Source organism: Microtus ochrogaster, unplaced genomic scaffold (assembly GCF_000317375.1).
Source record: "Microtus ochrogaster isolate Prairie Vole_2 unplaced genomic scaffold, MicOch1.0 UNK31, whole genome shotgun sequence".
NCBI classification, from domain to species: Eukaryota; Metazoa; Chordata; class Mammalia; order Rodentia; family Cricetidae; genus Microtus; species Microtus ochrogaster.
Genome location: NW_004949129.1, coordinates 1,373,453 through 1,395,467, shown reverse-complemented (window position 1 = coordinate 1,395,467; position 22,015 = coordinate 1,373,453). Strand labels below are relative to the sequence as shown.

At 39.0% G+C, this 22,015-nt stretch overlaps 1 protein-coding gene across 1 annotated transcript in view; it reads right to left on the bottom strand.

Annotated features, from left to right (window-relative positions):
- Positions 1-1,461: 1,461 nt before the first annotated feature.
- Top2a (DNA topoisomerase II alpha) overlaps positions 1,462-22,015 on the bottom strand; it is a 32,536-nt gene continuing 11,982 nt past the window's right edge. Inside the window, exons 12-35 of the mRNA XM_005368255.2 lie at positions 20,036-20,193; positions 19,468-19,593; positions 19,042-19,152; positions 18,807-18,912; positions 18,603-18,712; positions 18,287-18,379; positions 17,292-17,406; positions 17,066-17,187; positions 16,463-16,611; positions 14,016-14,247; positions 13,512-13,646; positions 13,193-13,393; positions 12,360-12,555; positions 9,938-10,029; positions 9,583-9,735; positions 9,381-9,464; positions 7,520-7,702; positions 6,576-6,672; positions 5,538-5,690; positions 4,504-4,627; positions 4,331-4,374; positions 3,862-3,999; positions 2,846-3,048; positions 1,462-2,575 (exon numbers count right to left, since the gene is read on the bottom strand). Coding sequence (XP_005368312.1) covers positions 2,447-2,575; positions 2,846-3,048; positions 3,862-3,999; positions 4,331-4,374; positions 4,504-4,627; positions 5,538-5,690; positions 6,576-6,672; positions 7,520-7,702; positions 9,381-9,464; positions 9,583-9,735; positions 9,938-10,029; positions 12,360-12,555; positions 13,193-13,393; positions 13,512-13,646; positions 14,016-14,247; positions 16,463-16,611; positions 17,066-17,187; positions 17,292-17,406; positions 18,287-18,379; positions 18,603-18,712; positions 18,807-18,912; positions 19,042-19,152; positions 19,468-19,593; positions 20,036-20,193 — 3,254 coding nt within the window. The 3' untranslated portion in view covers positions 1,462-2,446. The remainder of the gene's footprint in view (positions 2,576-2,845; positions 3,049-3,861; positions 4,000-4,330; positions 4,375-4,503; positions 4,628-5,537; positions 5,691-6,575; positions 6,673-7,519; positions 7,703-9,380; positions 9,465-9,582; positions 9,736-9,937; positions 10,030-12,359; positions 12,556-13,192; positions 13,394-13,511; positions 13,647-14,015; positions 14,248-16,462; positions 16,612-17,065; positions 17,188-17,291; positions 17,407-18,286; positions 18,380-18,602; positions 18,713-18,806; positions 18,913-19,041; positions 19,153-19,467; positions 19,594-20,035; positions 20,194-22,015) is intronic.

The window sequence follows — 22,015 nt, the reverse complement described above, 5'->3', positions numbered from 1 at the left end:
GGTTGTGAGCCACCATGTGGTTGCCGGGAATTGAACTCAGGACCTTTGGAAGAGCAGGCAATGCTCTTAACCTCTGAGCCATCTCTCCAGCCCCCCCGATTTTTCTTATATGGATTTGGGTTCCACCTTTGCCTTGAAGCTGCCTCTTTCCCTCAGCAACATGACAATGTCAAGAGGTACAATTGTTTAGTGAGCACTCACCAAGTCTAATCCTATTGTTTGCTCCTATGCCCTTGACTGTTGGAAATTTAGGTAACTTTCCACTTTATTATTGAAACTTTACCAACTATCTCTTGGTAAAGATCCAACTTAGGCGGTCAAGTTTTGCTGGCCATCTCAGCCCACTGGAAACATTTTCTTATCCTTTGACACTAAATATTTAATCTTGGGTGGGGTGGTAGCTTTGGTTTAATATCCAGAACACATAGCAGACTGTGGACTTTACACCCTAGCATAAAAAGTAAAACTCGTGTACCTTGAGTGAATTTTGATGTAAAAGGTTAAGAAAGGAATTGGATTTACCGTTTTTCTCTAACCAGTTGCTCCCAATAGAGCTTAATTAGCTAAAGTAGGCTTTTTTTTTCTTTTTGGTTTTGAGATAGGGTATCTCTGTCTCCCACCACTCAGGAGGCAGAGGCAAGTAAATTTCTGAGTTTCAGGACAGCCAGAGATACACAAAGAAACTGTCTTGAAAACCCAAAACCAAACCAAACTAAAAAAACCCAAACTTAACAGAGTGACTTTGAACTCTTGATGCCCTTGCCTCTACCTATCTTGTGCTAGGATTACTGGCAGAAGTTACCATAATATATTTACACAGTGATAGGGACTCCATCCAGTGTCTTGTGACTCTACCAATGAAGTTACATTCCTAGCATGATACCTACATATCCTGAGTGCAGAGGACATAGACAATTCAGCAGCCATGAAAAAGATTCTAATTAAAACTGGACCAAGCTGGGCGGTGGTGGTGGTGGACAACTTTAATCCTAGCACTTGGAGGGCTGAAGGAGATCAGGAGTTCAAAGTCAGTTTCTGCTACATAGCTAGTCTGAGGGTCAGCCAGGGCTACAAAAGATCCTATCTCATAAAACCCAAATAGCAAAATAAAATATGCATGTACTGGCCAGTTTTGTGTGTCAACTTGACACAAACTACAGTCAGTTGAGAAAATGCCTCCATGAGATCCAGCTGTAAGGCATTTTCTCAATAGTGATGAATGGGAGAGGGTCCAGCTCATGGTGGGTGGTGCCATCCCTGGGCTGGTGGTTCTATAAGAAAGCAGGCTGAGCCGGGCGGTGGTGGCACACACCTTTAATCCCAGCACTCAGGAGGCAGAGGCAGGTGCATCTCTGAGTTCGAGGCCAGGCTAGTCTACTAAGCAAGTTCCAGGAATACCTAGAGAAACCCAGTTTCGAAAACCAAAAAACCAACAAAAACAAAATAACAACAAAGGTCATATTGCCACTCTTTATTTATACTTCACCCAGCCAAAGACTGTCTCTTAGCTGAATCTGGCTGTAACAGTCCTGAAAGGGAAGTGAAGAGGCTTTATTTCAGACTGCGGAGAGGACGTAAAGTGGGTTAAGATAAGAGGAATGAATGACTCACAATGTTTTAGAACATTTATTAAAGTACAAAATTGTTGAAATTAAGCTGAATAGAAAGACATATTAAATATTTACAAAAAACATTGAAAACAGCACTTAAGTACCACATACAGCAGCACAGAAAGGTCTCTGCGTTCGCAAGGTGAAACTATGTATGGAGACATAGACTGGACCACACTTCACACCTGAGCAGTTTTGCCTCCTCCCTGTGATCTCATGTTCGAAAGGCATCATAAGAAAGTCAGGACGCCATGTAGCTGGCCTCCTTGCTGCCTGTGCTGAGGTCATGAAGACACAGTCAAAGTGACTTTCTACAGCCTCTGATGATGTTCAAAAGGGTATGAGCAATTTCTCATGACTTAAAACAAAAATGCAAAACATCATAGTTGAATACCGTATTTGTAGAATTATCCAGTTCTATGTGGTGGAATTCTACCTACACAACTGAAAACAGAAACACCATGCTACCGCATATCTAGTGGAAAAAGGAAAAGAGGCAGGGGGCACTTTTGAAAACATACTCATTTAGCTTAGTATATGATCAATAAGTTCTGTTATGCAGAAATGACCATATAATTATGTGGAATCCAAAAGAATTTCAAGCAAGATTTTAGAGACCAAAGAAATAGACACAAAACGTAGACAAAGCAGAAGAAAACAGTATCATGTGAGGTCACCACTGGGACAGTCTGTAGAGTACAAAGGCAAAGGTCACTAGGATAGTTTTATAAAAGTCTTCCCCAAATTAAGTTCAGAGGGGGTTAGGGAAAAACTTCAAGTAACTTTAAAATGAATCCAGCTCAGTAAAACCATTCCTAAAACAATCCCCTGTCACATCAGAAAAGATCGTCCTCATCTGACTCCTCCAGGTACTTAATAGGCTTCCTTGCTCGTCCAGATTTTGCTCGAGGAGCCACAGTCTCATCTAAGTCCACATGGAAATCCTGATTCTCTCCCTTGGATTTCTAAAAAGAGAAAATCCAAGTAATTTGATATTGTTAATGCAATAGGGTCATTCCAGACTTCACCACCACTTCCTACTAAGTAGTAAGAAAAAGGTCCAAAGCAACTGTTGCACTGACTGACAGATTTAACTTTCTTATAGCTAAATTACACAAATTGAATTCTGAGGCTTAAATTTACTTCTTTAAAAATATGCAAAATTTAGAGCAAAACCTAAGTTAGATATCTGTTTCAAAGTCTCTAGAGCAAAAGGATTAAGCAGCAATAAATACCTTGCTCACGGAAGCTTTGGAAGTTAGTTTCTCAAAATCAGAATCAGAATCGTCAGAAGAAGACTGCTTCCTTTTGCGGCTGCTCTTAGCTTTGGCAGGATCAGGCTTTTCAGGGCCATGAGCACTCAAGGTTGAATCTGATTTGGTTCCCTTTGGTGCAGCTCTCTTTTTAGTACCAGCAGCAGTGGAGGTTGAAGACTGGGCTGTAAGTGAACATGAGTACTGGTCATGGTCATGATCATCCTTTGGTGATTTCTCATTGTGAACTCTAGAATGAACTCTAGAATAATCGCCTTCTTTCTGAGACAAGGTCTCTCTCTCTCAATGACCTGTAGTTCCTAAATAAGTTGGACTGGCCAGCAAGAAAGCCCTGGGGGGCATATACCACTACACCTGGTTTATGCGGTGCTGGGGATCAATTCCAAGGCATTTTATATTGTAGACCAGGAGTCTACCAACTGAGCCATACCCCAGCCTTGATTTCTGAATTATCTTTTTTTTAAATATTTATTATTTATGTATACAATATTCTGTCTGTGTGTATGTCTGCAGGACAGAAGGGGGCACCAGACATCATTACAGATGGTTGTGAGCCACCATGTGGTTGCTGGGAATTGAACTCAGGACCTTTGGAAGAGTAGGCAATGCTCTTAACCTCTGAGCCATCTCTCCAGCCCGATTTCTGAATTATCTTACATGGATTACTTCCAACTGCCTGCCTCTGCCTCCCAACTGCTGGGATTAAAGATGTGTGCCACCATCTCCTGTTTTGTTTTGAGACAGGGTTTCTTTGTAACTATGGAGCCTGTCCTGGAACTCCTCTTGTAGACCAGGCTGTCCTCGAGCTCACAGAGATCCGCCTGCCTCTGCCTCCTAAGTGCTGGAATTAAAGGCGTGCGCCATGACCACCCAGCTAGGATACTTAATTTCATCATCAATAGACATTTTCAGAATAAAAAATTCTTGGAAAAGTCAGTTAGCCCTAATAATTAACCTTCTAAGAGATCCAGGCTTACATTTGGCTACTGTCTTCTTCACTGCTGCAGTCTGTTTGGAAGATGGCTTTAACTGCTCAGTTTCAGCTGGGAAGTCAGCAGCAGCAGCAGGGCCTGGAGAAGCTGGTACACTGTCCTTCACATCACCTTCAAGGTCAACTATTCCAAACAGGAAGGGAAATGATCAAAAAGCATTTAAACATTCCACGTGCTGCTCTGTCCCTGACGTGCATTCTCACTATAACTTTCTTGGAATATTATCAATACTCTGAGAACTTAGCTGAATTTTTTTTAGTTTTGGAGGGACAGAGCTTTGCTCTATAGCACAAGTTGGCTTTGAATTTGTAATCCTCCTGCCTCTAAATTCTGAGTGCTCAGATTACAGGGGTACGCTTGTTTATGTAGGTGCTGTGCACTGACCCACATCCTCACGCTTGCTTAGCTGACTGAGACATCTCCCATGCACCCAGTCATTTTATTAAATACATACCAGACATGGTACTTTTCTGTGGCTTCAGTGCTTTTTTAGTATTTCTGAAAAAAAGAAAACACAGAGAAGGCATCCTGACAATCAATTCTATATGTGGCAAACAAAGATCAATAAACACACCAGTGACTATTAAAATAGCCATGAATAAATTCTGTGTTAGATGAAATTCTTACTTTGGTGGAATTTTGGTCTTAGGTGGACTAGTATCTAATGGGAAAAAATCTTCATCTTCATCTTTTTCATCAAAACCTGAGAAATCTTCATCTGAATCCAAATCCTCTGTAAATTTGGCTTTTGCTGTTAGGAACCAAAAAGACATTTAAACATAGGCTGAATTGACATTTTACTTTTTTAAATTTGTGTTTTTGTGTGTATATACTTGTGTGTTATCATAGCAATCATTTTCTTTTATGTGCATGAATGTGCTTTGCCTGCATGTATGTTTGTATACTATGTGCATGTCCAATACCCATGGATGCTAGAAGAGGGAGTCAGAACACCTGGAACAGGAGTTACAATCTGTAGTGAACTGCCATGTTGGGTGCTGGGAACTGAACCCAGGTCTTCTGGAAAAGCAGCAAGTGCTCCTAACCACTGCACCATCTCCCCAGTCACTGACTTAACATTTTATGAATATATATATTAAATATATATATAAAAAGTTAAAGCATATAAAAGTCATATATATAAAAGTTATATATATATATATATTGTATAAAAGTTAACTTTTAACTTCTGGTTTCTAGAGACATCGTTTCTCTGTGTGGCCCTGGGTATCCCAGAACTTGCTTCTGTAGACCAGGCTGGCCTAGAACTCACAGAGATCTGCCTGCCTCTGTCTTTCTTTCTTTTTTTTTTGTTTTTCGAGACAGGGTTTCTCTGCGGTTTTGGAGCCTGTCCTGGAACTAGCTCTTGTAGACCAGGCTGGCCTAGAACTCACAGAGATCCGCCTGCCTCTGCCTCCAGAGTGCTGGGATTAAAGGCGTGTGCCACCACCGCCCGACTCTGCCTCTGTCTTTCACGTGCTGGGATGAAAGGTGTGCACCACTGACCACCTAAGCTGCAGTTTATTATCCTAAAAGATGCTTCGATTTTTCAAAATTTGATTTGCTGTTCTAACAGGCAGTAATCTTGAATTTAGTACCCTGAAGTTAATTGGCCATTCAAATCTTATAGCACAGCTAGCATGTTCTGTATTTTTCCTTACTTGTAGCTCTTCGTGGTTCTTTTTCTCGTGGAGGAACATCAAAATGACTTTCATTACTGCTCATATCTGATTCAGAATCGGACCAAGGGTTTCTCTTTTTTCCTTTTCTGATGGGCTTAAATGGCAATGTAGTTTGCTTCTTTGCCATGGTACCTGCAAAGGAGATAGGGATTCATACTTCAAAAGAAAAGTTTTACATTACTGTATTTGTGCATGTGCGTTTGGGCAAAGGTACTTGAGTGAAGGCTAGAGGACCACTTATGGGAGTTAGTTCTCTCCTTCTGCTATATGGGTCCTTGGGATCAAACTCAGGATGTCATTAGTGGTGGCAAGCTCTTGTACATGTTACACCATTTCACTGGCCCAGAAATTAACTATATGCTATACTCTGGTTTCTCCATCATTATCTACATAGTGTAATGGCGCTGAGAGTACAACTGTGAGAAGAACAGACACACTTTCTATCCCTATAGAGAACAGTTTGGCCATTTAATCCCATAAGTAAATCATGTTTTATAGTAAATAATGCGATACAAATGTCTAAACATCAAAGTTCTCTAAGAAACAGATCTAGAGATATAGAATAGAGCTGATATCTCAGATCTATCTGGAGGGTCACTAGGAGATAATTAATTCTTGTATAGTCACCTCTTGTTCTTTTGTTCTTTATGTCATCTGTGTTTGCTCACACAGATTGTAAGGGCAGACTAGGCTGTGATAATGCTATTAATGCTTATGAATTTGCTCTCATATATCCCTTTTGTAGGCTGTTGAAGCCAAGAAAGAACAAGATAAACAAGCAGGACTTCCTGGAAAGGGGAGGAGCTATTTTAGATTCCAACCAAGGAATTCAAGTCACTAGCTATATTACAAGAGTCTTTCTAAAATAAATCAAAGACAACATAAGCCTCAAATGTAAGTCACGTACAGCCTTCCTTTACAATACTTAATCCAGGCTACAAAGACATTGAATATCTATGTAGAATATATTAATAACACTTTAGAGTTTATACCACCTTGCTCAACATGTTGTAATACCTGGCTCTCTCTTCTGCCTCTGCTTCTTCTCTAGTCTTTGTTTAAGGCCTCCTAGTTCCTGACCATCCTCAGTAGGCGTGCCCTCAACATTTTCACTCTAAAAAAACAGCAACATGTAAGAAACAAATCCCAGCAAGACAGAAACACTCAACTTCTGTCTAATTATTTGGAATAATAAAGTCAAATATTCACATATAGATAGACACAGACACAAATACAGTGAAAGAATATATTTCTCTTTGGGTTTTGTTTAAGAGACCTAGAATAGTAGAGGACAGCAATGGCACACGCCTTTAATCCCAGCACGCTGGAGCAGAAACAGTTGGATCTCTGTGAGTTCAAGGCCAGCCTGGTCTACATAGTGAGCTCCAGGACAGCTAGAGCAATATATTGAGACTCTGACTGGAAAAAAAAACAAAACAAATCTAAAATCGAAAGCTGGAGATATGACTCAGTGGTGAAGAGCACTGGCTACTCTTCTAGAGGACCAGGGTTCAATTTCCAGCACCCACGTGGAGGGTCACAACCATTTTTAACTCCAGTTCCAGGGGATCCAAGGTCTTCTGGTTTCTGTGGGTACTACACATGCATATGTGTAGACACAAATGTAGGCAAAACATCCATAGACATAAGATATTAAAGGAGATCCAAATAAAGGTGTACTTATGATATTTTATACTTAAATATTTAAAAACATCGGGTGCTTGAGAAAGGAAAGTGGATCAGAAACAGGATACATTCCAAACAATAGGCTTAGAAATTTAGATATAACTTGCTCCATTTAAAAAAAGTATTACACTTATTTATGGTCAGAGGTCAGTACTCTTCTCCCACCATATGGACTGGACTTGGATTGTTCAGACTTGCGGTCAAACATTTACCTGAGTCATTTCACTGGTCTTAATTTATTTCATTTTTAAAGAGAAATAAGCTTAAAGTATTACCTTAATTTTCTTCCTAATTTTCTTTTCTGCCTCTGCTTTCATCTCCATGGTCACTTGGGGAATAACTCTTTTTCCTCCAGGAGAAGGCAAGACTTCAGACGTTTGTGCTTTCTTCCCCTTCGCCTTCCCTCCCTTTCCAGGAAGTCCTACTTGTTCATCTTGTTTTTCCTTGTTTTCAACAACCTATGAAAGGGAATTATGAGAACAAATTCGTAGATGAAGAAAACATGATACCTAAGAAGCAACAGTTAAGAACTTGCCGTTTTTACAAATTAATGTAAATCTGTGATCAGCTTTAGTGAAGGCATAATGTGGCTGACTTTGGGAAGGCAGAGCCAGGAGAACTGGGTGCCTATATCTAATTTCATCATTTAATCTTTCTGAAGACAAAGAGAAAACCATGTTAAAGGACAAATGCTATGTGAGTGTGTATATATGCACACACACACATTTCTAATATTAAGAAACTAAGTATTGCTAAGGAGATTTATGTAACAAAGGACATTCTGAAACTGAGGGGCCACCTCTAAAAGTGATTTAATACTGGTTCTTTTCTGTAAAAATATTAATTTTAGTGTATTTCTTCCCATTATTTACTTTATGCTAACTAGTATTTAATAATGTTTATCTCCTCCCTTTAAAAATATATTTTCATTACTGTATGTGTAAGCACATGCATGTCACAGCAAACATGTGGGAACCAGAGGATTACTTTGTGGAATCAGCTCTCTCCTTCCTCCTTATCTGACCTCTGGGGTTTGAACACAGGTTGCCAGGTTTGGGCAGCAAGTGCTTCACCTGTTGAGCCATCTTGATTGCCCTCTCTGCTTTTGTTTTCATGTTGTGCAGGATGGCGTCCAAGTCCCCATTTCTGAGGGTGACCTTCAACTCCTGATCTTCCTTACAAATGCTAGAATTACACTCATGTGCACCACATTCTGCCTAATTTTTTCCCTTTATGTTACTATTTTTTTTTTTTTTTCAAGACAGGGTTTCTCTGTGGCTCTGGAGCCTGTCCTGGAACTAGCTCTTGTAGACCAGGCCGGTCTCGAACTCAGAGATCCGCCTGCCTCTGCCTCCAGAGTGCTGGGATTAAAGGCGTGTGTCACCATCGCCTGGCTGTTACTATTTTTTTTATGTGCTAAGCATAGAGGGGAAAAGTTTACACATGTATGGTAAATATTCTACAATTGTATTCCTAGTACTTGGATTTTGACAGGGTCTTATTACATATATAATTCAGGCTGGTCTTGAACTCACTGGGTAACCCAGGCTGACCTCAAATTTTGGTGTTCCAGACCTAGTCAGATATTACAGGTTTAACATCTAAGTGGCAACCATACCCAGCCTTATTTTGGGATGTATTCTTTCTTCTATATTTCTTCTTTTATCAAATGTGAAGTTTCTTTTTTTGGTTTTTCAAGATAAGGTTTCTCTGTAGCTTTGGAGCCTGTCCTGGCACTAGCTCTTGTAGACCAGGCTGGCCTCGAACTCACAGAGATCCGCCTGCCTCTGCCTCCCGAGTGTTGGGATTAAAGGCGTGCGCCACCATCGCCTGGCTGGCTGAAGTTTCTTAATAAAAAAGGTATGCTGCTTGAGCTGGACAGACGGTTCAGTGGTTAAGAGATCTCATTGCTCTTGCTGAGGATGAGTTCAGATCTTAGCACCCACACTGTAACTGTGGTTCCAGGGGACTGGCCTCGTTGGCCTTTTTGAGCTCCTGTACTTACCCACACCCCTCAACACACAAACACATAAGAAAAATAAATACTTAAGAGTGAACATGCTGCTAGTTTGTAAGTATTAATATAAGTATTAATTTAAGTATAATTAATATAATATAAATTTTATAAACACATACCTCCAGTTCTTCAATAAAAACAGCCAGATCCTCCTTCCACAAATCTGATGGACTCTTTTTCTTTAATGTGTTGAGCTCTTGTTCCTTCATAAGATTACAAAAAATTGAGGTAGTAAATATGTACAAATAGTATTTTTACACACAACAGTTTTTCCCATCAAAACAATATTAACTGTTGACCATATCATTCTTCTAAACTGACCTTTTCATCTCTTTGTTTGCACAGCTCATCCTTCTTTTCCTTGGTTAGATACCAGAGGGGCATATCCAGAAGATAGTTGAAAGTTGGTCCAGAGTCTGCCGTGGAGTCACTGTTTTCATTGTCACTTTCTTCATTTTCTTCTTCATCTGGAACCTAAAAGACAAATTAAAATGTAGAACATGAAATACAAACATATAGAGTCCTTGATTATTTTTTTACTTGTGACCTCTAGAAACATAAGAAAAGAGATTTTACATTTTTTAATTAAAAAAATTTTCCCCCATTTTATATCTTTGTGTATGGTGCTCTGCCTGCACGTGTGCCGTAGCCAATAGATAAACAGTAACGAAATTACCTTTTGCTGAGCTTCTTTCCAGGCTTTCACAGGATCAGAATCATATCCTCTCTGAATTAGAACTTTAATTAACTCTTTTTTAGGTTTATTTTCTATTGAAAAAAGAGGGAGAGATAGCTTTGAACAAGATTTTAAAAAAGGATAAAGTGTTTCTACATCAAGTCACAAGATTAAATTGGAAAATTTGAGCCAGGTGGTTGTGCACGCCTTTAATTCACACTCTGGAGACAAAGACAGGCAGTTGTGAGTTCAAGGCCTAATCTACAAGAGTTCCAGGAGAGCCAGGGATACATAGAGAAAGCCTGTCTTGAAAAACCAAAACCAAACAAACCCAAATCCACAAAATAGGAAATTCAGCTGTCTATGTTTTGCCTCAATTCTGTGAAGCAGGACAAAGGTGAATTACCTGGGGATTCTTTAGATCATAGATGAGGCTGAAATCTATATAACTGTCAAAGACCACAAAAGAATTAGAGCCTCCACCTCTGAAGAGTCTGTGACTCAATTATGTATTCTGGCTTTTATTGCAATGTTTCATTGATTTAAAGCTCTAGCAGTCTCCACAAAGCTTGATGCTCTTAATCACCACAGCACACGACCTCTTTCAATGTCTGCTGTATTCAGTTATGCTTTGAGGGACAGTCAAAGTCACTACCAATATAATTTTGGAGTACCACTCTTTCTTTAATTTAACTTGACATGAGTTATGTTGTTTTTTTTCTTCCCCCTTTTGAGCTAGGGTCTCTCCATGTAGCCCTGGCTATCCTGGAACTCCCTCTGTAGGACCAGCCTGCCTCTTGAGTGCTGGGATTAAAAGTGTGTGCCACCACTGCCCAACCTAGGCTTTACTTATTTATAAAGATTTACTTATTTACTATGTATACAGTGCATGCCTGCCTGCAAGCCATAAGGGGACATCAGATCTCATTATAAATGGTTGTGAGCCACCATATGGTGGCTGGGAATTGAACTCAGGACCTGAGCCATCTCTCCAGCACCCTTCTAGCCTAGGTTTAAATATTCTGTGCAGGACAGAAGAGGGCATCAGATCTCTTGGGACTGGAGTTATGGATGGTAATGAACTACCATGTGGGTGCTGGGAACTGAACCTGGGTTCTCTGTAAGAGCGACAAGTGTCATAACCACTTAGCCATCTCTCCAACTTAGATTACACATTCAGACCCTCGATATTCACTCTGTAAGATTGGGCTATTCCAAGCAGCCAAATAACACCCTCCCTTTCTTTTTTCCATTCTAGTCATGCCCAGTATCATTCATTTTAGCCTTGCCTGAATCAATAGCATCTATCAAATAAGTTGGCTGATATGCTAAAGCTTTTTTTAAAACAGATCCCTCTTTTTTTAATATTTATTTATTATGTATACAATATTCTGTCTATGTGTATGCCTACAGGCCAGAAGAGGGCACCAGACCCCATTATAGATGGTTGTGAGCCACCATGTGGTTGCTGGGAATTGAACTCAGAACCTTCGGAAGAGCAGGCAATGCTCTTAACCTCTGTGCCATCTCTCCAGCCCTATGCTAAAGCTTTTAAGTAGGTATGAAAACAAACATTATTAAGCTAGACACTTTTGTATACTATGAGAAAATTAGTCTTATCACCAGTAACTGGTGCTATTATATTTTGGAACTTCCTATAACTTTTTAATATTGCTGGCTTTCATCAGGTGGTAATGGTGTGTGCTGTTACACAGAGAAACCCTGCCTTAAGAAAATATTGCTGGCTTTCTTAGTTGGTTATGCTAGCGTTGAGCTACATCTTCTAAGCTCTATTCTTATACCTAATTTAGTCAAGACTCCTTTCTTTCTTTAAACCCTGCTAATTGCTTATAGAATTTTCAATATAACAAAATGTAAAACAAACATCCCTAAGATTTGTCTCTTTTTCAGTCTTCTTTTCTTTAAAAGGCATTTATAACCTTCTTCATTTTAAAATCAGACCAGTGTCTCTTGTGATCAGTTAGTAAAACAAGGTCTTTTTCTCAGACAAGGTCCCATGTATGGGCTGGTTTAAAATCCCCCATGTAGCTGAGGACAGCCTTGAGCCTCCTGCTCTCTGTCCCTAGTGCTGGGATAACAATGTGCTCCACCACAGAAAGTTGATGCAGTTGCTGTGGTCAGACCTAGGACCCTGTGGATGTCAGGAAGGCATTCTACCACTCTGAGCTACACCCCAGCCCCACACAAGGTCTTTTAGTTCTCTAGTCTTCCTATCTAAACATTAAGTCTTGATTTCTTTAGATGATCAGTCTAAGGTGCGGGGGTGAGGCTAATACAGAGTATATGCTTAGCAAGTACAAGGCTCTGAATGTGGGCCCCAGAACCACTAAAACTCTACAAACAATAAACGATCTAGGAAAAGCTACCCCACACTGTAAATATTTAGTAGACATTTACATACCAATGATTATTTTGCCGTCTATTTTTTCTAATATAAAACGAGCTTGATTATTCAGTTTAGCAGATTCTGCACCAAGCATTCCTAGAAGCCATTCTTTTCTTAATCCATAATATTTAAGCCTGAGCTCAAAGAAGTCCTTTAGAATATCCACCACAGTATCATACTTCTTTAAGCAACCTACATGGTCAAAAAGCACCTGGAAAAGAAGAAAAGATTCAATAAATTGGGTAACTTTTATAAAAGTTACCTGACATACCTTTTAAAAAAATGATTTATTTAACTTTATTTGATATGCATTGGTGTGAAGGTGTCAGATCCCCTGGGACTGGACTCTCAAATAGCTGAGAGCTGCCATATGGGTGCTGGGAATTGAACCTGGGGCCTCTGGAAGAGCAATCAGTGCTCCTAACTGCTGAGCCATCTCTCCAGACCCCCGATATACCTTTTAAAAAATCAATTATTAATTTAAAAAAATATTTTACATAAATGGATGTTTGCTTGCATGTTTGTATTACAACATGTGCTTGAAGCACTATCCCATGGAGGCCAGAAGGGGACCCTGAATCGCTCAGAACTGAGTTACATAGTTGTGAACTGCTATGTAGTTGCTGAGAACTGAACCCAGGTCCAATGAACAAACACTAATTTCTCTTAAGTCCGGAGCCATCTTTCCAGCCTTTCTTTCTGAGAAAGGGTCTGACTATACAAGCCTAAGATAGCTCTGGAATTCATTGTGATCCTTCTGTCTCTGGAATGCGAGGATTATCAGAGAGGACCAACATACCTAAAAATATTAGATTTGAAAGATGTATCTTTTACAAAATAAGACATACCATTGAGTTGCAAGTGAGGCTAGTCTGCAGTTTGAAGACTTTGTGTAGTCCCACTCTCTCTGCCTCTGCCAATTTCTCTTCAGTCATCTTTATGACGAACTTGACAGTGGTGTCTGTATGGTATTCCCTATAATCTGTTATAAGAGGGGGTGTCTTCTCAGTGCCATTCAACATGGGTTCTAGAACTTGTTCTTTGTAAGTCTAAAAACCAAAAACAAAACACAGTAATCCTTTTGTAAGGAGTCCCTTGTTGAATAGTCAATACCAACTATTGTTGGCTTCTTTCACTTGAAAAACCAAGAAATCAACAGTTACTTACCTGGGTCCACGTTCTGATGGGAAGCTCTGAGATTTCAATGGTTGTGGAATTCAGAATTGCTACTTCTCCGCTAATCACATACTGATTTGAAGCCAGTTCTTCAATAGTACCTTTGAAATTCTTGTAACTTGGGAGCTAAATTAACAACAAAAAAGGTTTCTAAATGGTAAATCACAAATATGTTCAAACAAATCCAATGTATAAAATAAATCTTTTTTTAAAAAAAATATTTATTTATTTATTTATTTATTATGTATACAATATTCTGTCTGTGTGTATGTCTGCCGGACAGAAGAGGACACCAGACCTCAATACAGATGGTTGTGAGCCATCATGTGGTTGCTGGGAATTGAACCCAGGACCTTTGGAAGAGCAGGCACTGCTGTAAACCACTGAGCCATCTCTCCAGCCCCTAAAATAAATCTTGTACCTGTATAATCTTTACTGTAGAATTTACTCAACTATGCCTGAGGAAAAACAAAGTTCCTAACCCAGAACACTTACCATGGGCAGAGGCTCTTCTCCATCCAACAGTCGTCTGATATTATTTACGACTTCACGGACATCAAAATTGGGGATTTTGCAGGACCACCCGGTACCAATTCCTTCGGCGCCATTTATCAGCACCATAGGTATAATAGGAATGTACCATTCAGGCTCAACACGTTGGTTGTCATCATATAAAAACTTCAATGTGTGATCATCTTTCGGTGGAAATAACAACCGAGTCAAAGGGCTAAAGAAAGCAAAGAATATCATTAGTAAAATGGCCTTGACACTTCTCACATTCACTTGGGCATGGTGGCACAAAGCGGAGATAGCAGGCAGGTCTATGTGAGTTCCAGGCCTATCAAGGAGCATAGTGAGACCTTGCTCCAAACCCAAACAAAAGTCTGTCAAGCTTATGATTTAGTACAGGTAGATAGATAATGAACAGGTATTCAATAGGGCAGAATTCTAAAAAAGAAAAATTATTAAAATGATTACTTGGGGCACAAAGAAATGAGTGCTGTAGCAACACATCTATAATCCTGGTACTTAGGGATGCAGTAAGAGGAGATTTTGTGTGAGGCTTATTTTGGATATAGATGAAGACCGCTTCAAAGAATCCAAATCAAAACCAAACCAAATAAAAAGAGTGCTGGACTGTGCTGACAGCTCAATCTATATGCTAGCACAAGGACCTGAGTTTTAAACCTAGAATAACCCAAGTAAAATTAATGAGTGCCCAGCAGATGAAGACGGGTGGACTCCTGGGGAGAGGTGTTGCCTTAAAAACAAGAAACGGGGTGGATGCCACCCAAGTTCACCCATACATGCACAAAAGAATGCTGAAGTGGGTAGGGTGTTAGAAAACAGCAACAGAAAGTGTTAAGATGCAAGGCATTAGGCATATGCGTCTGGAAAGCTAACACAGAGGATTACTTCAGATCAGGAGCTAGCTCAACCTGGATAACATATTTTAAAAAGACTTGCTGAGTATAGTTTATAGTTATTTCCAGCACTCAAGAGGCAAAGGCAGGTGGATCTCTATGAGTTGAGTTTAAGGCCAGCCTGGTCTACATAGTGGGTTCCAGAATAAGATGGTCTCAAAAATTTAAACAAACAAATAAAAGAACTATTGCTTTTTTTATTACCTTTTATGAGTAAGTATATATGTATGTGTATGCACTCGTGTAAAAGTCAGAGGACAGATTCAAGTGCTCCTCAGGAGCCATCTACAAGTTTGTTTTTTTGAGACAACATCTCTCACTAATTTGAAGCTCCACAGGTCTAGGCTGGCTGACAAGCAAATCCCCAGGAAGGAATCCAATGTTGGGATTACAAATGTGTGCCATTACATCCCCTTTTAATAAAAATAATTTTATGTGTACAGTTGTTTTATTTGCATGTACGTTTGTGCACCGTGTGTGGCTCAAGGAGGCCAGTAGAGGCACTGGATCCCTCAGAACTGTAGTTACAGACATTCGTGAGCCAACATGTGGATGCTGGAAATGGAACATCTTCTTGGAAGAGCAGGAAGTGCTCTTAACTCCTGTGCCACCTCTTCAGTCCCTACACTTGACATCTCCCCACCCCCACCGGACCACTACCCAGCCAGACTTTCCCTGAGTAACCCCGGATGTCCTGGAATAGAGAGTTCGGTCTGCCTCTGCCTCCCAAGTGCTGGGATTAAAGGCATGTGCCACTACTGTCCAGCTCTGACATTTTCTTTCTTTTTTTTTTTTTTTTTAGTTTTTTTCTGAGAGAGGGTTTCTCTGTAGCTTTGTAGCCTGTCCTGGCACTAGCTCTTGTAGACCAGGCTGGCCTCGAACTCACAGAGATCCACCTGCCTCTGCCTCCCGAGTGTTGGGATTAAAGGCGTGCGCCACCACCGCCTGGCCTCTGACATTTTCTTAAAATTTTGAGTTCTGGATTGAACTCAGATCTACATTTGTATAGCAGGCACTTTATTGACGAAGCTAATCTCAGTCCAGGACTTGGTTTTGGAGGAAGTGTGTGTGTGTATACTTTTTTGGATTGGGAGTGGCTTTTCTGAGACAGATGCTCACTCTGTAAATTGAGATTGGCAGCAAACTCAAGATGTTCCTCCTTTTGCCTCCCAAGTACAGGGACTATAGGCGTGCATCACCATGCCCAGCTGGAATTGATTAGGATACTAACTAGTGAGAGGGCAGTCAGACATAATTTATTTGCTCATTTGAGAAAGGAGTGTAGTTATGGGTCTTAGGTAGGCCAGTATTTAGGGTGGGAAAGAGGGTAAGAACACAGAACCAAGAAAGTGAACAGAGAATCAGAATAGTTGTCCAAATATTTCCAGGACAATGATTAATAACTGCTCAGTGTTGTTGCAAAAGTGGCTGGAAACTGACTATAACATTGAATGTTTAATACTTTGGTTTCATATTGCTTCAAAACTAGCAATGTCAAGTCACTGAAAGCAAACTCACCTAAGCATAGTAAAGATGTATCGAGGACTAGCCGAATCCTTGCCACCATGCAGCCTGGTACCAAACTGACCAATGGGTTGCAAGAGGTTCAAATTATTACTGCCCACAAAATTCTGAGCCAAATTGATAATGGTCATCATCAGTGACATCTGTGGAGGGAAAAGACAAATCATTAATCTAATCCAAAAAATGAAAATAAATGTGTGCCTGTGTGTTCACTATCACAACTAAGTCACACAATAATCCTCTCAGTTTTAAGATTTAAATATTTATAATGATGTTTTCAAGAGAAATAGATGGCAGAAATGGTGTCCAAACATAAGACTTCTAGGTGTCTTAAATTTTGTTATCATACAGTAATACTAAATCTTACTGAAAAATTTACGAATATAACTTTATAGACAAGTATTCCTAATAGGAATGTTATTTCTAGAAATAGAACTATTAGTCAAAAGGTCAATCATATTTAGTTCTGAAATATTTAACAAATTGTTCTCTATCATGGATATTACAGTTTACACTTACATGAAATATGTTTAGAGAGTAACTTTCAATTATTTCTGTATTAAGGCATTCTAGAAGTGTTAAAGATTGTGGGTTTACCTCACCATGGTGATAAGAGGACATTTCTGCCACTGACCCAGCTAACTGGGCAACCTTCACTTCTCGCTTGTCATTCCGTTTGAAACAAGTAAACAAAACCTTTCTCTGCCCTGGTTTCAAACCTTTAAAATTAAAGGACAATCAATCATTAGCATTTTTAATTTAGCAATTTCTAAGCACAAATCACCATTTTACGTTAAAAACAGACAAAAGCATTGGTGCTTACCATCTACCATAGATGGAATAGATCTTTCATTATCAGAATTTGAGAACAGGATAAGTTCCTTGTTTATGAAGTCATTATAGGTCAGGTAAGTAGTGGTTTGTCCATACAAATAATCCTAAGGGGTCCAAGACAGTATTAGATGATCTGGTTGAAAATAAAGTACTAGACTTAACAATGCCTAATACAAAAATATAAACAATTAGAGATATCATTTGTCTGATAATTCTTCAGTCCTTGAAAAAACGATAGGTGAGCCAGCCAGGCAGTGGAGGCGCATGCCTTTAATCCTAGCACTTGGGAATGTGAGACAGGCAGATCTTTGTGAGTTCAAGGCCAGCCTGGTCTATAGAGCAAGTTCCAGGACAGGCAAGCCACACAGAGAAACCCTGTCTTGAAAAAAGGAAAAACAATAGGTATATGAGGTTGCTGTTTAAATAACTTTGCAGTGTATAAAATATTAAATTTTTTTTGTTGGGGGAGGGGAGTAGTACAGAGAATTAAACTCCAGGCTTTCTATACACCAAGCAAACACTCAATCTCAGCTGTTGCTCCAGTCCTTAAAATTTATTTTTTTTTTTGAGACTCATTGTGCAGCCCAGCCTAGCTGCTTGTCATTCACTTCATACCACAAAGGCACATACTTACAGATGACTGATTGCATACTGTTTACAGCAGCATCAGCATAAACATTTGAGAAATGCCTTGTCACATAACTTTAAGACTATATTGTTGGGTGGTAGTGGTGCAAGCTTCTAATCCCAGCACTAAGGAGAAGGTATGAGTTCCAGGACTATACAGAGAAACCCTGTCCTGAATAGCCCCCTCAAAATACCATTAAGAATTTTTTTCAGTGCTTTCATACATAGTCTTATAGGACCACTATTGCATACTATAGTTATTACATCAAACTTTTAATTAAAAATATTATTTAATAATTTCAATTTGGTATAGCATCAATTCTAAAGTTATTTAGTGTGACAGATTAAAATTCTTACCTCAGGAAGACCAAGTAATTTCCGCTGTCGCCTGTCTTCCATGAAATGAGTTAACCATTCCTTTCGATCATCGACCTGTTTCTTACTAAAGGCCTATGAATTAGAAGGTGGAAAAATGTCACTGGTGCTTATTGGTTCCAAATATCTTTTCCATACAAACAAACATCAAAAGTCCTGGTTTTTCAAATACCTAGTTCTTTCAGAAACATTTTATTTCATAAAACACTCTTCGATGGAAACTTAACAGGTGTAATCGACCAGCCTAGCAGTGACTTCTGAAAGCAGAATGTACATGTACAGCATGACTCAAACTCACCAGGCTGATTGCAGCATCATCTTCAGGTCCAGAGTATTTGAATTGAATACGATGTCTTTTCATATCTGCAAAATATTCCTTAGCTTCCTTTGACGTGCTGGTCCCCAAACCTATAGAAGTAAACAAAACAGGTAAGTTACCCCCATTTAGCCTCATACAACACAAAACAAAACCGAGAATTTGTAGGCAGGCTTTATCACAAACCTTTGTAATATTTGACTTTCCATTTCTTATGATTTGGAGTAGAACTCTTCCATTCTTCAAACTCAGGAAGACTATAGAATGCCAATTCTTGCTTGTTTTTAGACACCTATGGTAAAAAACACATCGCTATGGCTTTACACATTGTAGACTCTCTATATAACACATCCAGAATTACAGTTCCATCAGTGCTGAACATGGGCTTTAAGAGTCTTGATGCATCCCAGAACTTGTATACCTTTACAATGGGAGTAATAAATTCCTCTAGAAAGCGATGTCGCAGAAGAGAGGGCCAGTTGTGATGGATAAAATTGATCAGTAAGCCTTTGATATGGGAACCATCTTGATCCTGTAAATATTTGAAAAGCCAAAGAGCAAAGAATTGTTTAGAAATAAAATTATGACTGATTTGGCAATTTCTCAAAAATTCTTCTGTGCAAGTTTAAAAAAGCCTATTCAAAGTAAACTTACTTCTCTTGTACATGTAATTTATTATGTCAGCACATCTGCTCGGATGTCCATTAGAGATAATGAGTCAGCTCTTTTTATGACAGTAAAGTAATATAACATAGGACCTGCTTAGTGAGGTACAGTGCTATGTGCTTGTAGGTGGACAGCTGAGTCCACACATTTGATATCAGTTTAAAAATCTAAAATAGCTGACCTGATCTGTCATAATCATTATCTTCCCATAACGAAGAGTTTTCAATGAATCTTCATCTTCATAGTTTTTCTTGTACTGAAGACCCACAATCTTGATGATATTGTTAATTTCAGCATTTTCCATAATCTGAAACACATTGGAAAAGAACAAAGAGATATAATTACGTATGTTGCCTCAGCATTTAGAATTATTACTTACACTTTGAAAAATCAGGCCCGTTATGATAAAACTTCAAAGTATCTCAACTCCCATTTCTCATTCTCTTTCTGTGTGTAAGTGTGTATGCGACTAGGGATAGAGACCACGGATATGTACATCGCATGCATGCTCAATTTGTTCAAATAACAGTCTAAAATATATTTTAAGATGCCCAGTGAGTGAGGACATGATATACAAGAATGGATTCCTGTATTAAAAACTAGATTTAGATCCCATTCCCTCCCCCACAGCACTTTTGCAGTGCTGGGGATTAAACACTGGGCCTTATGCACACCAAACAAGTGCTGTACCACTGAGTTATACTCTATCGGCTCTACATTAGGGTTACAACAATAGCATTACAGCCTACCTGTTTATGAGAAGCTTCTCGCACATTGAGTATTTTTCCTCTAAGAGGAAATACCCCATATTTGTCTCTTCCAACTACACCAAGACCTGAAACTGCCAGAGTTTTGGCTGAGTCTCCCTCAGTCAGGATAAGTGTACATTCAGTGGAATTTCGACTCCCTAAAACATAAATACACAAATTAACTTTAGTATATTAAAGCAAAATAATTCATAACAAATTATCTTAGGAGTAAAGTGGACCCAACAATTATGTGTGTATACATGTATGAATGTTTTGCTCGCATGTATGCATGTGTACCACAGATATCAGAATAAGGTATTAGAGCCCTGGAACTAGAGTTATGAATAATTATGAGCCACTATGTGGGTGCTGGGAATCTGAATCTAGGTACTCTCCATTAGCAATAAGTGCTTTTAAGCAATGAACCAACTCTCCAACACTGCTCCCCCTAAAACTGTAAAAAAATTTTTTTACAGTTAAGGTTTATAGTAAATTAATACAGTAGTCCACCTTATGTATGCTTCACTTGAAAAAATATTTCTATTATTTTGAATTATGTGTCTGTATGGGTTTATGTGTGTGAGTACAGGTACTTGCAGAAGAAGACAGAGGCAGTGGCTTGCCCTGGAGCTGGAGTTAACAGATAGTTGCACCATCCAACATGAGCACTAGGAGCCTAACATGGGTCTCTACAAGAGCAGTACAGGAACTACACTGCCAACTCTCTAGGCCCATAGTTTTACTTTGAACATTTTCAATTAACAATAGCCTGAGAATTCTAAGTATAAAATTCAAGCCCAATTATCACAGCTCACGCCTGAAGTCCCAGCACTTTAGAGAATGAGATAAAGAGAATCATGAGATGAAGACCAGTCTGGGTTATATAACACAATTATGTCTCAAAAATAAACTAAAGTAGGGCCAGCTAGATAGCCTCCAAACCTGACAATCTGGGGCCCACATGGTAGAAAGAGAGAAACTATTATTTGTAAAATCATTCTCTGACCTCCACACCATGTGCTGAACCACATATACAAATTAAAATAAATAAAAACATTTTTTAGAGGTTTAAGAAACAAACAATTCATTAGTTTTGTCTGATGTTTTAAAACTTCATGCAATCCCACCTTTGTTAAAAGTGCTCATACACTATTTGACTGTAAGTCATTTAACAGCTTTCTCAGTTATCAGATCATTTGTCTTGAATGCAAATTCAAATAATTTTTATGTAGTAAACAAATGCAGCATCATAATGCTTGTATTATTCATATCTCTCATTATTTAACCATGGCTGGCCTAAAACTCACTATATAGGGCAGTCTGGCCTTGAACATAGAGATTTGCCTGCCTGTGTTAGAGATAAAGGCATGTCTGAACTTATTAAAATTTTTATGACATAACATTTCCAAAACCTTCATGGAATGAGTGTAGTACAATAAGATATAAGTTATTATAGTACACGTGGTTTTAACTGTTCTACCAGCTACTCTGTGTTTTTATCATCAGTATCATAATCATAAGAGAAACAACACATAACAGGGTTTGGTATTATTATTCATGGTTCTGGCGTTCACTGAGGGTCTGGAAATATAGCCCCTACAGAGCACTATAACATCTCCTTTTTTGGGGGTGGGGTGGGATTGTGTGGTTATCAAGACAGAATTTCATTGTGTAACAGCCCTGGCTGTCACAGAACTTGCTCTGTAGACCAGGGTGGCCTCAAACTCAGAGATCCACTTGTCTCTGCCTTCTGAGTGCTAGGATTAAAGACGTGTGACACTAATGCCCGGCCTAATATCTTAATTTCTCATAATATTGACTTTGCTGTTGAATATTCATTTGATATTAGACTGCAAATGCTTGTTAGGTAGATTACTGTACTTAAAATCATCTCAGTAGCATTTAAAATGCCTGAAATTAGAAAAAACCTAAATATTCAACAAGAAACTGGTTAATTTTTTTTTTTTTTTTTGGTTTTTT